The sequence below is a fragment of the Cervus elaphus genome, chromosome 25 (assembly GCF_910594005.1).
Source record: "Cervus elaphus chromosome 25, mCerEla1.1, whole genome shotgun sequence".
Classification (NCBI taxonomy): domain Eukaryota; kingdom Metazoa; phylum Chordata; class Mammalia; order Artiodactyla; family Cervidae; genus Cervus; species Cervus elaphus.
This window is the reverse complement of record NC_057839.1, coordinates 57,005,021-57,022,626: the sequence shown is the minus strand read 5'-3', so window position 1 is coordinate 57,022,626 and position 17,606 is coordinate 57,005,021. Positions and strand designations below refer to the sequence as shown.

The 17,606-nt window shown below is 47.1% G+C and overlaps 1 protein-coding gene across 2 annotated transcripts in view; it reads right to left on the bottom strand.

The window, feature by feature from the left end:
• Positions 1 to 11,530: 11,530 nt before the first annotated feature.
• MYO10 (myosin X) overlaps positions 11,531 to 17,606 on the bottom strand; it is a 256,895-nt gene continuing 250,819 nt past the window's right edge. For both annotated transcript variants that reach the window (XM_043887225.1, XM_043887226.1), the window contains 3 exons: positions 16,737 to 17,189; positions 14,489 to 14,680; positions 11,531 to 13,018 (listed from right to left, as the gene is read on the bottom strand). In XM_043887225.1, coding sequence (XP_043743160.1) covers positions 12,917 to 13,018; positions 14,489 to 14,680; positions 16,737 to 17,189 — 747 coding nt within the window. In that variant the 3' untranslated portion in view covers positions 11,531 to 12,916. The remainder of the gene's footprint in view (positions 13,019 to 14,488; positions 14,681 to 16,736; positions 17,190 to 17,606) is intronic.

Genomic DNA, 17,606 nt, shown 5'->3' with positions numbered 1-17,606 from the left:
AATGCAGGGGGCCCAGGTTTGATTCCTGGTCAGGGAACTAGATCCCACATGCCACAACAAAGACCTAGCATAGCCAAATTTCAAAAAAATAAAAATAAATACCAGTCCCTGTATTGTGTACATGTCACATACCTTCTTAGGTGCCCTGGCCTGGTCGGACACCAGGCTCTCAGAGTCAAGTGGACCGATGGCCACGCTTCAGGCCAGTCCTTCTCCAGCCCTTGAGGCTGACCTGTGTCTGTATCTGGGGTCTCTGGATCCTCCTGCCACAGATTTGGATAAATAGCTCCCCCTATAGGGCATGTGTGTAATTTCCTGTTGCTGCTGGGACAAGTAGGAGTTCAGATGGCTGAAATGAGGCTCACCCGGCAACCCCAAGCTGTCAGCAGGGCTGGTTCCCTCTGAGAGCTCCAAGACAGAATCCTGCCCACTCCTCCCTCAGCTTCTGGAGGCTGCCAGCACTGCTCGGTTTGTGGCCCCTTCTTTGCATCATTCCAACCTCTTGCTTCCTTCTCCTCTCCTCCTGCTGACTCTGATCTCCTGCCTCCTCCTTATGACATGTGAGTACATTGGACCCACACAGATAACCCAGAATAATATCAAAATCCTCAATTTCATGACATCGGCCAAGTCTCATTTGCTTTACAAGGTACCATGTTCAGGTCCTGGTGATTAGGATGAAGATGTATTTTTTAAAAAACTTTTTATTTTATATTAGAGTACAGCTGGTTAACAATGTTCTGATAGTTTCAGGTAGACAGCAAAAGGACTCAGCCATACATATACATGTATCTATTCTCCCCCAGACTCCCCTCCATCCAGGCTGCCACTTATCATTGAGCAGAGTTCCCTGTGCTATATACAGTAGCGCCTTGTTGGTTATCCATTTAAAATACATCAGTGTGTACATATCCATCCTAAACTCCCTAACTAGCCCTTCCCACCACCTCTCCCCACCACCCCCAGTAACTGTAAATTCATTCTCTAAGTCTGTAAGTCTGTTTCTGTTTTGTAAGTAAGTTCATTTGTATAATTTCTTTTCAGATTTGGCATATATATATACATATATGGCAAATGGTATCATATTATATTTATCTTTCTCTTACTTCACTCAGTATGACAGTCTCCAGGTCCATCCATGTGGTTTCTCATGGCATTATGTCATTCTTTTTAATGGCTGAGTAATATTCCACCATACATATGTGCCACATCTTCCTTTAGGGTGAGGGTATCTTTGGGGACCACTGTTCAGCCTGCCACCATGGGGGAATAGGGCTTCCCATGTAGCTTTGAAGGTACCAGATGACTTGGAAATGTGAGGAAGCAAGTGAAAGTCACTCAGTTGTGTCTGACTCTTTGCGACCTCATGGACTATACAGTCCATGCAATTCTCCAGGCCAGAATAGTGGAGTAGGTAGCCGTTCCCTTCTCCAGGGGATCTTCCCAACCCAGGGATTGAACCCAGGTCTCCCGCATTGCAGGCAGATTCTTTACCAACTGAACCACCAGGGAAGCCCAAGAATACTGGAGTGGGTAGCCTATCTCTTCTCCAGGGGATCTTTCTGACCCAGGAATTGAACCGGGGGCTCCTGCATTGCAGGCAGATTCTTTACCAGCTGAGCTATTGGGGAAGCCCAAAGGTGAGGGAACTGACTGCCTATGTGGCAAAATTCAACCAATGGGAACCAGGAGGCAGGACCTATCCAGGAAGACATTTCTTTCCTCCTTCCTGGAGGAGTGCTCCGAGGGAGGAATTCCCTGGGGGGCCTGTGCAGAAACATGGCACGTGGCCCCAGAGAGGCTCCTGCTGAGCACCTGCGTGGGTCTCTCATGGCTCCCCGGGAGGCAGCGGCTGGCACAGTGACATGGTCCTTTGCCTTGCCTCTCATCCTCCTCCACCTCACTGCCTTATCCTCGCTGCCCTGGGATTGCCCTTTTTAAGCATCAGCAGTTAATCTCTGCCATGGACTCTGTTCTCTAGGGAATCTCATCTGACATTCCCCCCTCCCCCAGCTGAAAGTCACCATTTATTCCTTCACTGATTCAATAAATAATTACTGAGCATCTACTATGTTCAGACACCGTTCTGTTCTCCTGGAGCTTACCTCCTAACTGGGGAAGACATGCAATAAACAATTAAATAAGAAAATACCATTTGTGGCAAGTGCTATTTAAACCACAGGGATGCGATAAAAAGTCTTGCCGTTTTATATTTGGTGGTGAAGAAAGGCTTTTCTAGGGAGGTGACAGTCAAACCGAGACCTGCGTGACAAAGAGCCATTTGTGTAGAATCAGGGGAAGAAGAGGCGACCTTAATGGCAGGTATCAATTTGCCATCTCACATGGATGATTCTGGGAAGCATGCCCTGGGTGAATAGCAGCAGAAATTTACTTTTAAAAAATTCATGATTCTACCAAGCAACAGAAGGCCAGATGGTTTAAAAGACAAACATTTCAAGCAAAGTCTTCCAACTTACCAATAGATGGGATTTTCTTTGTCATGAAAGGATATATTTTGTCTTATTAGAAATTAGATTATTTTTAACACCAAGCATCATTTAAGAGGACCATGAAATTAAAGTGATGAGTCTAGCTACTTCACCTGTATAATAAACTGGGTTATAAACCGATGTCCTCCTAGTTTTGTTTCTAGGATTAGCTGAGGTCTGGTGCCTAAGTTATCTTCCTCCCTACAGCTTTTTTACCTGGTGTCTCCAGTACGGTGACTATTGTACTCCAGAAGCACGCATCCCACGAGAGAGTAAAAAAAAAACTGTTGTGTCCATTTTCATGACTTGATTTTGGGAGTTGAACATGGTTCTTCTGCCACATTCTATTTTTTTAGAACGAGAGGAGAATCGAACCCCACCTTCTCGTGGGAGGATTATCAGAGAATTTGTGGATGCATTTAAAGCCACCATAATCGGTCTCCTGGTCCAAATTATTGACATTTCTCTTTCATGCACTTCTGAAATTCAGCTAACATAAGATTAGGACTCAGTTCCACTAACTGGGAATCATTCTCCATGGGTTCCTGGGTCTATCCTCTGAGTCATTATTCTTTCTTTTTCTCTTTATTTTTAATTGAAGGACAATTGCTTTACAGTGTTGCGTTGGTTTCTACCACAGATCAGCATAAATAGGCCATGGGTTTACCCGTGTCTCCTCCCGCTTGAACATCCCTCCCTCTCATTATTCTTTAAATGCTACGGATTAGTGACTGATAATGCTATGGATTAGTGACTGATAAGAAGGCTGAGCATTGAAGAATTGATGCTTTTGAACAGTAGTATTGGAGAAGACCTTTGAGAGTCCCTAGGACTGCAAGGAGATCAAACCAGTAAATCCTAAAGGAAATCAATCCTGAATATTCATTGGAAGGACTGGTGCTGAAGCTGAAACTCCAGTACATTGACCACCTGATGCAAAGGACTGACTCATTGGAAAAGACCCTGATGCTGGGGAAGATTGGAGGCAGGAGGAGAAGGGGACGACAGAGGATAAGATGGTTGGATGGCATCACTGACTCAACGGACGTGAGTTTGAGTAACCTCTGGGAGTTGGTAATGGACAGGGAGGCCTGGCGTGCTGCAGTCCATGGGGTCACAAAGAGTCAGACACAACTGAGCGACTGAACAATTACAACAACAGTGACTGCTATGTGCCTCCCACTTCCCCCCTTTAAAAATCAGTGTCCACAGCTGTTTTCTTTTGCCAGTCCCATTGTGGTATGGGAGCGTAGAAAACTTGTCTCTTTAGTGCAGAGACCTTCCAATCAACAAGACTTTAATCAATGAACTATACCTGGGGACCACACCCAAGGAGCCTCATTCACAGTGGAGCTTGATTTAGATGATGAGGTCTTGGGCCTCAAGTCTGAACTTGATGCCTCAATAGATAAGACTTTGATGGATCTGGAGAGGGAGGGAGTGGATTTTGCATGAAGGGTGATTTAAAGTTAGTGGCTGAGGGACTTCCCTAGTGGAGGAGCAGATAGGAATCCACCTGCCAATGCAGGAGACCTGGGTTCGATCCCTGATCTGGGAAGATCCCACATGCTCCGAAGCGACTAAGCCCATGAGCTACAACTACTGAGTCCATGCTCTGCAACTACTGAAGCCCAAGTGCCTAGAGCCTGTCCTCTGCAACAAGAGAAGCCACCACAGTGAGAAGCTGGGGTACCGCCATGCAGAGTAACCCTCGCTCACTGCAACTAGAGAAAAGCCCACACAGCAACCAAGACCCAAAGCAGCCAAAAATAAATAAAATTTTTAAAAAGTAAAAATAAAGTTAGTGGCTGAGATGATCTAAAGAACTTCACACATTATGGTTGAGGTTGATGGGACCAACAGTGGGTGATGGTCCACTTGGGGCTTGTCTATCTCTACATGGCCTCCTGACATAATCTTTTCAGCACTGCTACTTCAGGTTAGGGGAATTTCCTGTCAGCTCAGAGCATTTAAGGCCTGTTTCCCAAGAGAAAGAGCAGGCGAAGATAGGCCACCTTTGCTGACCTGGCTTGTAAGCTAGGCAGGATCACTTTCACGACATTCTATTTATTAGAAGTGGAGTCATGATGCTGTTGTTTAGTCACTAAGTCATGTCTCCTTGTGACCCATGGACTGCAGCCCGCCAGGCTTCTCTGTCCATGGGATTTCTCAGGCAAGATGACTGGAGTCAGTTGCCATTTCCTTCTCCAGGGGATCTTCTTGACCCAGGGATCGAACTCGAGTCTCCTGTGACTCCTGCATTGCAGATGGATTCTTTACTGCTGAGCCACCAGTGAAGCCTGAAGTCACTATGGCTGGTCCTTTATTCTCGAAGTGAGACCTCACCTTTTTATGGGCTGGGTATGAGGAAGCTGCAGCATATTTAAAACTACCACACACACACACACACACACACACACACACACACACACACACACAGCTGCAAGGGAGGCTGGGAAACCTATCAGAAGATTGAAGCATATTTTAAAACTACCATACACACACACACACCTCACCTTTTTATGGGCTGGGTATGAGGAAGCTGCAGCATATTTAAAACTACCACACACACACACACACACACACAGCTGCAAGGGAGGCTGGGAAACCTATCAGAAGATTGAAGCATATTTTAAAACTACCATACACACACACACAGCTGCAAGGGAGGCTGGGAAACCTATCAGAAAATTGAAGCATATTTTAAAACTACCATACACACACACACAAGCTGCAAGGGAGGCTGGGAAATGTATTCTGTAGCCGAGTATCTGTTGCAAGCTAAAGCTTAGGGGAATTCTATTACCGTAAGGTAAAAAGAGAGAATGGACTGATGCCTGGTGGATGGTTAGCCATCTCTGCAACAGGCAGCTTTGTGGAGGAACTGACGTCCAAACCAGACTGTCAAAGATGAAGAAAGCATGAAAGGGGAGAAAGGGCGTTTCAGGCAAGAGAAGAACATGAACAGACAGTTGGAGGAGGGAGTAATGCGGGCATATGTGTCTGTTTACACGAAGAGTGCCTATCTAATTAGAGGAAGCCGTTGGTGGGATGCTGGCAAACTATACCCCCTAGGATGGGGGTGGCCTTATGAAGAAACAGAAAGGAAGTATTTGGATTTCAATATAGCTTTGTGATACGAGCAAGATTTCATATGAACCCGGGTTTGAATGCTCTGTCCATTGTAGTTTATGATTTTTCAGCCAGCATGGCAGATTACAAAAACGGCCACAATTCTCCCCGCTCTGACTGAGTGACTTGGCAGCAACTTCCATCAAGCCATGCAGTCTGTTCCCTCATCTCTTGACTCTGATCTGGCATTGGGTTTTGCTTCAGCCAATAAAACAGGGCAGAATTAATCATATGACTGTTTAAACCTAAGCCTCAAGAGGTTTGCCTGCTAGCTTTCTTGAGGTCTTGCCAAAACATCCTGTGAATCAGCTAACACTAGTTAGGTAGGGGACAAGAGACCCATAGAGCAGAGCTCAACCACCCATCTGAGGCCCCAGTTCAGTTCAGTTCAGTCTCTCAGTCATGTCTGACTCTTTGTGACCCCATGGACTGTAGCATGCCAGGCCTCCCTGTCCATCACCAGCTGCCGGAGCTTGCTCAAACTCATGTCCATGGAATTGGTGATGCCATCCAACCATCTCATCCTCTGTCATCCCCTTCTCTTCCTGCCTTCAATCTTTCCCAGCATCAGAGTCTTTTCAAGTGAGTCAGCTCTTCGCCTCAGGTGACCAAAGTATTGGAGTTTCAGCTTCAACCTCAGTCCTTCCAATGAACACCCAGGACTGATCTCCTTCAGGATGGACTGGTTGGATCTCCTTGAGTCCAAGGGACTCTCAAGAGTCTTCTCCAACACCACAGTTCAAAGCATCAGTTCTTCAGTGCTCAGCTTCCTTTATGGTCCAACTCTCACAGGCACAGGACAAAGACAAGGCAAGATCAACAAAGAGAACTGGCTGCTGCAGAGTCATGAGTGAGACCATCAGGGAAACTGCCCCCCATAGAATCACGCTCTCAATAAAGGCTTGTTGTATTAGGCACTGGATTCTGGAGTGACTTGTTACACAACAAAGCTGTTACAGCTAGTTAAATAAATGGCCTTCTAAACCCCAATGTCCTCAGCATTAAATAGGTTTGCCAGCATCTACATCATGGCCACTGAGGGGACACAATGAGATGATGATGACTTGACACCAAGCCTGAAGCATTACATGTGCTGAGCAAATGCTAACTAAAGCCACTGGTCACATCAGAGAGAGATGGTCAAGGGGAAAGGGGAGTGTGAGAAGGAATGATTCATTCCGCTGGCATGAGCTCACACCATACATCACAAACCTGCATTTTCTGGCTCATTATTCACCTTTGAAAACTTTCCTCCTCGAATTCTTGTTTTCTGGACACTTCAACACATATGCACTGGTCAGCATATCTATTTATACATCCTGGCTTCATGTATTTATATATTTTATCTCCAGTTAGGCTCGGCTTCTCTCCTGGCTCAGATGGTAAAGAATCTGCCTGCAATGCAGGAGACCTGGGTTTGATCCCTGGGTTGGGAAGATCCCCTGGAGAAGGGAATGGGTACCCACTCCAGTATTCTTGCCTGGAGAACTCCGGGGACAGAGGAGCCTGGCAGGCTACAGACCATGGGGTTGCAGAGTCAGACATGACTAATTGACTAACACTTTCAACTCTCAGGCTCTAAGCAATTTAGATAATTCTTGGGTTTCCGTGGCAAACCCCGCTGAGATGGTGTTTTGCTTTTTTATCTAAACAGCAAGAATGTAGTAAATACTCAGTAAATTAAGTTAATTAAATTATGTTCTGGTTGGTGTTATTCTTGGGGTTATCTTATCTCTAATCAAGAGGACTATTAAATTTCCTCAGTGTCAAGTAAACTTACAGAGAACGATTTCCCTCAAGACGTTAGAGGAATTATTCATTTTGTTTCCTGGCAAGTCAGGAGCGAACGGGGAGACCTCTAATCTGGCAACTGGTTCCCACCAAACAAACGTCTGGATGCCTCTGGGACAGTAGACCCTGTTTATATCTCAAACTGCTCATCAACTCTGATCCTGTTATTACCTGAAAGAGAAAATAAAAGTGCCTGGGTGAACTAAAGATAGGCACTGTCTCTATACTTCGAAAACATCTTTAAATTTCCCACATCTTTCCCTCACTTAAAATGCTGCAGGCTTTCTAAACATCTTCCTTTTTACTTCCTTCAGAGGGTTTTCTCCAAGATGCTGCATTTTATTGAAAAATTATTTATTGATGAGTCTTTTCTGTTGGGGGTGAAGGACCCAGCTTCTACCAGCTTTGGGGAGTCAATTATGCATCTCATTTCAACTCTGCATTCAGCAGTGTCACCTCAGAGCTTGCAATCAGCCATAGTGGGAATAATGCCACCCTGGGAATTAGCAAGCACTACAAAGTGGGATTGTTTTCCCTGGGGAGCCTGGAGATGAATTTATCTGCCAGCAAGTCACTGCTGCCAGAACACTGGGTGCTGGAGAATTACAGCTCTTGTCGTCCTGAGCTCAGACACTAGGTCTCAGCAGTAAACGTCAGGGTCACCTTCCCACTGCTGGGCTGAAGAATGCTCTAAGTTGGGGGGCTGACAAAAGGGGGGCAAAGTTAAAGCAGGGCCGGCCGGCCAAAGTATGTGCCACTCAGCTGGAGCCAGCAATATGGGCTGACACATGGGTGAGGCAGAATGTGCATCAGACAAGGCTGGACGCAGGCGGGCAGAAAACACAGTGCATCTTTCGGTTAGGTTATAGGAGAGTTTTTAGTGCAAGGGTATATTGGTCTTCCCAGGTGACACAGGTGTTTAAGAACCTGACTGCCAATGCAGGAGACCTAAGAGACTCAGATTTGATCCCTGGGTTTGAAAGATCCCCTGGAGGAGGGCAACCCAGTCCGGTATTCTTGCCTGGAGAATCCCATGGACAGAGGAGCCTGGTGGGCTACAGTCCATAGGGTCACCGGACGCAACGGAAGCGACTGAGTAGACACGCATATTTGGCTTTATGTTTGATAAAGACATTCTGGGCAACTTGTCTGTGGAGAATAGCATATGGGGTTGGTGAAGGGTGCCAAAGATGGAAGTATGGAGGCCAAGAAAGATGCCATCTGGGGCTGGGGGGCTAGGACATGGCTTCTGACTTTCGTCCTGACACCTGCTCCATGCTGACATCTCTGTGCTCAGGCTCCTTGAGGGGCCCTCCCCCCCGGAACTCCTCCCCTCTGCCACAGGGCAAGACCCATTCAAGATGCCCCACTCTCGAGGCTCCCCCTCAAGGGCGCTCCCCCACCCCCCTCCCAGTCACACGGACCTACGTGCCTTGGGCACCTGGAACTCACCTAACCACTGCTGTGTCAGCCTGTGTGGTCATATAGCATCTTCACCTGCATTTTTCTGATCCCCATGTCTTGAGAGTTGGGGCTGGGACTTGATCACTCCGTCTGGCTAAATTCAGCTTCTGGGACGTTCCCACTGGGCGCCATGCTGGATTCCTTAGGGCATGTGGACAGAAGACATTTTCTGTCCTGAAGAAGCTCTAGTCAAAATCTAGGGACTGATCAGGTAGAAACCAGATCTGTGCTGATAATAAATGCAAAAAGGGCTGATCAGGAAGGTCACTCAATATGGTGGACAACACAAAGCAACAGATCCAAAACCAGGGACTCTATTCCATGTCTGATACATGGAATCAAAATCCTAACTAGAGCCAACAGTTGATCAAAAAGGAGATGGTATACTTCTGTAATTACTTAAAACAGGGGTCCACAAACTCCTTCCACAAAGGAGCAGAGAGTAAATACTTGGGCTTTGCAAGTGCTCCCATCACAACTGGTCAATTCTGCTGTCGAATGGTAATCACACTTCTAGATACCACACAAATCAACAGGTAGAGATGTGCTCCAATAACTCTCTACTTAGAAAGCAGTTTGTCTCTGGGCTGTAGTTTTCTGACCTCTGACCTAAAAGATCAAAATTATAGACTTGAAAATGGTAATGCCAAACTTATAATCCAGATCCAACAATTTCCCAAATATCACGATGCTTCTCTGGTCAGTTGTACAGAACAGGCATAAAGGTGCTGGTTAAATTTGGGTGAGCGAGTGAAAGTCAGTCATGTCCGACCCTATATGACTCCATGGGCTGTAGCCCGCCAGGCTCCTCTGTCCATGGGATTCTCCAGGCAAGAACACTGGAGTGGGTTGCCATTCCCTTCTTCAGGGAAACTTCCTGACCCAGGGATCACAGGTCTTCAGCTTTATATATTGTTTTGTTCACTATTATTAATAGATAATAAGGTTTAGTGGATGAGGATTTTTATGTTCTTTAAAGCACATGTTTGTATACCCAGAGGACACATGTATTTCTAGAATATATCAAAGATCCCAATGGATGAGATAGATTAAATACAGAATTTTACTACAAGCGCGTATGTGACCCAACTTAAGGTGCTTAGTAAAAAGTCTCACAAATGTTTGCTTTCTTACATTTCTGAACTATTTTTAGAGAGAAATCAAGTGGGCTTTTTTTTTCCTCTCCAAAGCTGTCTAGGACACAAAAAGGACTAGGCACCTCTAGAGATACCATGTGCAATCATATCTAAAATACCCTGGGAGAAAAGGAAGGTGCAAGAGAGTTTATGCTTTTGTGTATTTCTTAAAATGGAAGGGGTTGGGAATATTGATGTGAGTATATGCTTGGAATATTTCTAGAAGGACACTCTAAAAAATGGTAAAAGTAATTGTTTCTGGGGAATTGGGTAAACCAGGGGATCACAGCTGGGTGGAAAAGTCATTTTACTCTCACTGTTTGAATAAAAAAAATCTCACCTATGTGTATTATCTTCTAAAAGTATTAAAAATTAGAATAAAAAAACTAGGTTGTCCAACTAGTTGTCCATGTTGATGCCTTTCTCTGTAATAAGCAGAGACTCAACATTACTCCACAGGTCACGTGCACAAACCTATTAGTCTCACACACAATGAGTGCCTGTCAATCTGGTGAAATCAGAATAAACCACAGATGGAGGAAACTCAAGTTTCTTAGCTGTGATCTTTTCTGTGATTGTGTGAGATGTTACCCCTGGGGACACCCAGGGGGTGTAGAGGCCTTTCTGTACGTTCTATTCCAACTTCCCCTGAATCTCTAATTACTTCTAAATAAAATGTTAAGTTGAAGCTATTGATGGGTAAAAGCTTCTGTGTAAAGAGACCTGGGTCCAAGTCTGGTGCTGCTGCAATGCCTCAGCCGAGCCACTTTGCCTGTCTCTGCCCACTTCCTCATATGTGATTGGGGGTGTGGGGCACCCTTCTGGGGTATGAGAAGTTACACAGGAAGTCCTGAGTGGTCAGTAGTGGAAAAGGCACTTCTGCCGGCTGCTCTTGGGGCCTGAAATGAAAACAATGACAACAACAAAATACCGGAATCTTAGCTCACCTTTGTTTGGTCACCTCCAGGCCAAGTGCTGGGGCAGCACTTGGCTTGGGATCACCTCCTGATCGCTCCTGGGAGGAGGCGGATCCAGGACACAAGGACACACAGGTGATGAGGACATTGGGGGGCACCAGGGACGTCACATGCCATGTCTGATTGAGGAGCCTGTGTCGGTTCTTTGGGGGAAATCGGTCACTAGACAAGTTCCCTGGGTGTTCTGCTCACAAGCAGGTGAGCAGGCCTGCAAGCAGGTGGCAGGACAGAGGCTCTGCCATCAGGCGTCTTGGGGCTCGGCTTTAGGAGACAGTCTAATATCCACAACTCAAGTCCTCAGATTTCTGTGCTTTCACTGAACCTGGTGTTTTATCTTCCTCGCTTTCTTGGGGTCATGCTCTGTGTCTAAAAAGCTGCTAAAAATGACTACATGGTTGACATATAGTCCTGATGATCAAGTGCATGAAACACACAGCTTTGACCCTTTGAAGCCTTGAGCATTAAAAAGAAAACCCAACAAAAACACAAACAAGGCCCACATGGTATTGAGAGCCACCCCATAAAGAAAAGACACTGAACGTTAGCTAGTATCTTTTATTGTCAGACTTTCTTGAGCCAAGAAACAATGATTCCGCATGGCTATCCATAGGGATAAGGCAAGTTTCTTCTCTTGGTGGTTAGACTTAGTTGGCCTAAGTCTTTACAAGTTTTCTGTATAAAAATAGAAGTCCAAGACCAGATTACCTTTCTTCTGGTCATAAACGCTGATTTATTTACAGGGGCCTTGTTCAGGTCATCATTATAAACTTGGGATAAAATAGGTGTGTATTTTATTAAAGCCTCAGCATTGAATGTCAGGGTCCTTTAAAGATTTGCTCAAGTTGCTTTCAAGGAAGGTGACATTTTCCCCTCATATTCAAACATGGTTAAGTCACAATCTACCCACAGAGTGATTCAAGCTAACCTTCCAGGAAACATTTTTTTAACTTAAATCTCTTAGAAACTGAAGACTCCAAAGTGACTTCATACAGTTCTAAAAACAGCCTTGGAGCGAGCTGTTTAAGAGTGGTTTATAAATACAGTTATTTGCAGGCTGCATATCTGTTTATGATACAGCAGACACAGATTGCAGACTTTGCTACACGTAAAACAAAACTGGAGTCAAAAATGTGGCTTTTGAAATACAGCAAAGACAGGAAAAATCCAGGATTCCAGGTTGTTAATAAAAACCACCTTGCCAAGTAACAGTTGAGGACTCTTGACTCTGAACAATTAAAATATACAGATGCTACACCATTCATTGCACATCCTCTTTCCCTTCGCTTTCAAGGCTCGCGGAACAATGATGAAAGTGATGTGTTTATGAACACATGCGTGCACAGGCAAGCGCATGCACGTTAAAGATAAACGAGAAAAAGTTAATAGGCGTCTGTGAGGAAGGCTGCCAGCAGCTCTCCACCTAAAATAGACCATCCCCTCTCGCTCTCTCTCCGTCCCCCTCCCCACTCCCTCACCTTCCCTCCCAGGGGGAATCAGGCGGGAGGTTAGTGCAGAATTGATGGATCGATGCCCCTCCCCCACCTCAAGCTCAGCAAGCCTTTCTGAAAAGCAGGGGCGAGCATCTATCTCCCTTCAGTAGCACAGTTACGGGGGGTTTGTGTCGGTTCCACGGAGTTAAGGCACTTCCGGCTGCTTTGGTGGCAGCGTGCGTTTCGTTTCCTCTCTTTTTAAGGCATGTGTCATCTAAGAGAAGTAAAGCTTTGGAAACTGGGTTAAGGTGGTACATCTGAATACACCGGTCGCTGGAATGGACAGGGCGAAAGGTCCCCCGAGACACCTCCCTCCGACGAGGGGCTTCTGGAAAGTCCCGAGCGGCCGCAATTCGGACTGCAGACGCGGGAGCCGGCGGGGCCGAGGCGGGGGGTGGCGCGTGCAGGTGCCGAGTTCGCGTGGACTCAGGCCGCCTTCACCTGGAGCTGCCCTGGCTGCTCACGGAGCGGGAGGTGCTGTAGCGCTTCTTCACAATCATGCTGATGTAGGCTTTCATGAGCTTGGCCACGTCCACCACCTGCGGAGGGAGCAGTCGGACCACGGTCACCAAGTGTCCGCAAGGCCAGGGGGCCCAGGCCAACGATCAGACATCCTCCGCCCAGGGCGGGCAAGCGGGGCCCGTCCTGTCCGCAAAAGCCAGTAGCCTGCCCGTGTGAATTCACGATGCAGGCTGTGGATTTGGCCAAAAGTTCAACTGCTTTTGCCCTTTTGCTCATGGTGGGGAGAAGGGACTCCTAGCCTTTCCCCCTGCGCCACCTGGAGGTTGCCTGATGTAAAACTGTCACATTTGCAGGTAAAATAAAGCCCCCATCTAATCACATTAAGAGTCCTGGTATGATCAGGGTTGGGATGACTGTCCCCACTGAAAATCACAGCTTTAAAGATTGGATCCCATCCTGCTGGTCAGCACCTCCTGATATAGCTGGAGAAACAGACTGAGGGCCAGGGCGAGGGTGGGGGGTGGGTGGATGGGGACCACCACCTCCCACCCCACCAAGAGCCACCCATGCATGTTCTGCTCCCTGACAACTCTGCACCCACAGTAGCTCTTCCAGGATGTGTTCACTGCCACCCCTTTCTGGCCCATTCCTCCAGATGGCTGGCCTGGGTCCCTGCGAAGACATCCTAACTGGCTTCCATCTCCCTGATCTCTCTTCCTTCTAATCCCACCGGACATCCCTGTGAAAGCACTGTCCAGACACACCATGCACAAAGATCTCACAACGGTTCTCTGTTGTCTACTGGAGTTGACCAAACCCAGCAGCCGGGCACCATGGACCCTCCCATAAAAGCCCCCACCTCCTTCCAGCCCACTGCACACCTCCTGCACCACGTCCGTGGTCATCACCTCCCAGCACCTCTCCCTCACTTCACGCCAGTAGCCAAATGGGAGGCATGGAATTCACGCCCATTTCTTACCTTTGCTTGCTAGCAGCTCCCCGTGTGGAGACCGCAACAGGCTTCCTGCATTCTCATCATGATTACTACTACATTTTATGCTTTGGAGCGGGATGGCATATATACAGAGGAGTTTTTGTGATTTTTTTTTGTGTGGTGAGAATTAGCTCTTCCCAGGACGGTCTGCCACTCACTCCCTCCTGCTCCTTGGACACTGCCTGGCCCCAGTCTCATAGCTGTCATACACTGCCACCTTGTCTAATAATTTTCGCAAGGCTTTATTGCCAAAATATATATACATATATATATTTTGTGGACCTCTATGTCACTTCCCTTTCTCTTCCTGCAAGCGTAAGACCCCCTGACAGCTGGAAACCAAATTTCTCCATTGCAAAGGTACACAGAAGAAATGTGGGACTATCAGATTTTGGCCTGGGAGAAACCTGCAGCAGGGGTGGGACCACCACACTGCATTTCCCGATGTCTTAGAGCGAAATATTCAAATAAAGTTATTTGGTCAAAGGCATCAGGAAATGGGATGTTGTCTTGCTAGTTCATCAAGGCCACAGACCAAAGATTTGCCTCTTACCTCACTGGTTTCAAAGAGCAGCTCCCTCTCATCGACGACGATCTTGTAGGTGTTGGCCAGCGGGGCACCGAAGGAGAGGATGTGTTCATACTGGAAGACTTCCAATGGCCTCCCTTCCCCACGCTTGTAGACAGAGACCGCGTCAGCACTGACGCCCAGCCAGAGTTCCTGGGGAAAGCCACCTTCCTTGCACTGGGGGGCGGGCAAGAGTTGGGGCAAGATCAGATCAGCAAAGTCAGAAACAGGACACAGAAACCACAAGATGGGCTTTGAGCCCAGCCCTCTGCACAGAGTACTGAACACATTCAATGTCTTTTTATGCAGAGGGCAATTTAAATACAAGATATGGTAGCTCTCTGGCTGTCTTAATTGATTTCTGACCAACTCATCAACCCCATGTATTTGGAGAACACCAACTAGTAAATTCAGCATCTTGCTTGGACTCTTCACCTCTCAACATCACCACTGTCTTGGCCATGTAAATTAGCTATGAAAAGGTGGCCACAGGCAAGGAACTTGACAGTAATTCCCCATCAAATCAAGCAGCCTGTCTATCATTGCATGCTAAGTGACTTCAGCTGTGTCTGACGCTTTGCACCGTATAGACTGTAGTCCACCAGGTTCCTCTGTCCATGGGACTGTCCAGGTAATACTAGAGTGGGTTGCCATGCCCTCCTCCAGGGGATCTTCCCTACCCAGGGATGGAACCGGCATCTCTTACATCACCTGCACTGGCAGGCAGGTTCTTTACCACTAATGCCACCTGGGGATCCCTGTCTATCTCTAATTCCACCTCAATCCTGCTTTGGATGATTGTTCTTCAAATACAAAATCTAGGAACATAGAGGGAAATTCTCCAAACATGTGCTGAGCAATTTCAGCTCCTCCTGAAAAACACATCTCGGGACAAGGAGCAGCAATGACCTTTTGTGTGTATGGTGGTTGATTTCACTGGTTTACCAACAGGCTTTTTTGCACACATAAGTGGAAGGATATAGGAGCTGGGATATAGGGATGACACCAGCAGGCAATGGGACGCAAGAGGGATACACACTGGGGATGCAGGAGAGGAGCTATTTGTACAAAGCATCTGACTTACACTTAAAAACAAATCTAACTGACTCGACCAACCAACCCGCCCACCCAAAGATGGCATCCAGTGAAAACTCATGGAATATATTATCAATATTTAGGGTTTAATAAAGCCTCCTTTAAAAGTCAACAGATAACATGCTGAATGACCCTGATCATAAGAAAAATAGATGCTCATCTAGACCAAGAGTTGGCAAACTTATCTGTTAAGGAACAGACAGTAAATATTTTAGAGTTTGTGGTGTCGGTCACAGCTATTCAACTCTGCCATTTTAGCCTGAAAGCAGCCAAAGAAAAATACATAAAAGAAAGAGCACTGCTGTATCCCAACAAAACTTTATTTAAAAAAAAAAAAAAAAAGAAGGCAGGCAGCATTTGGCCCTCAGGCTGCAGTTTGTCAAAGGCTTGATTTTGATCATTAATAAAATTTTCTTTCAATAAATGGTCTACTTAAAAAAAGAAAAAGGATATGAATCAGTACTGGGTTGATGCAAATTTAGCCAAATTCCAATTGTGTAAAAGAAATTCTTTCCTACAAACAGTCATGGAGAAAAAAAATTAAAATCCAAATATATCCAAATTTTCTAATTTTATGGACATACTGGCTAAGATTCTTTTAAAAACTTTAATGTAGATTTTTACCAGCACTTTTTCACTGGGTCTACAGCTTGAATAATAAAGTCAGTTATTTAAGAATAGGTGATATCTTAATTTTCCACTTGCTTCTCACATTACAAAAGCATTTACGAAAAGGAGGAAGAATGCTTTGGGTGGATGGGGGAGGGTGTGAGGGGTAAAACTGGGGAGCTCTAACGTACAAGGGCAGGGCTTCCCAGGTGGTGCTAGTGGTAAAGAATCCACCTGCCAAAGCAGGAGACATAAGAGACACGGGCTTGATTCCTGGGTGGGGAAGATGCCCTGGAGGAAGACATGGCAACCCATTCCAGTATTCACGCCTGGAGCATCCCTATGGACAGAGGAACCCGGTGGGAGGGTCGCAAGGAGTCTGATATGACCGAAGCGACTTAGCATGCACGCAACCTCAGAGGGTAAGAGAGCCACATGTTCTACCCGGTCCTCCCTCCCCGTGACCTTGACCGAGGTCACACTGACTCGGGTGCGCAACCTGGTCCGGGAAGCAGCAGCCCGCGCTCACCTCCACATCGAAGAGCGTCGACCCGTACCCAGGCCACTCCTTGATCAAGGCCATGTACTTGGCCATGGCCTGTTCCTGGCTCACGCCCTGGAATTTCTTCCACTTGTCCAGGATGCTGGCCCGCGCGGAGCACACCTCCTCCTTGACCCACATGTCCACCATCTGCTCCTCCTCTGCCTTCTGCCGTATCGCCGAGCCCGTCCGGAAGCTCCGCCGCAGGGTCCCCTCCAGGAAGCTCGCGCGCCTCTTTTCCAGCCGCTCCCCCGGCGTGAAGCTCTTGGTGGACTGGCTGATGCGGGCCTTGAGCCTCTGCAGCGAGTAGACCTCCTCGAGGGGCGGCACCGGGGCGTGCGGCGTGTAATCCCCCTGCAGGTACTGGAGCCGCAGGGCAGCCAGCACCTGCAGGTTCTCCTCGGGGGCCGGGTAGTGGCCGTGGATGACGGCTTCGTGGGCCTGCGAAGAGGCGGTCGATGGCTTTACGGGGCCAGACATGGCCATGTGACACGACGCCCGCCTGGCCTGTCCCCTCAAACCATCAGGATTTCTCTCAAATGCCATCTTCCCATAAAATGGGACCCTAACGCCCCTTCGTGGCTTTGAATTTCTCCCTGGCAATGGGTACCACTGAAAACGTGTATTTATTATTTCCTCTCCCTCTCCCTCCTCCCCATCCCCAACTAGGACAGTTCCTGGTACAAGAGTTCACATAATATGTATGCAAGTTTCCTTCTACCAATGAATAAAAGAGCAGCCCACACTGGTTATGCTGGGAATTCTACCGCCATGCCTGGTTTCTAAGGACTAGCAGTTAAAATGAGAGGGGTATGAATGGGTTCACCCCTGTGCGTCTGCAAAGGAGCTTAAGAACTC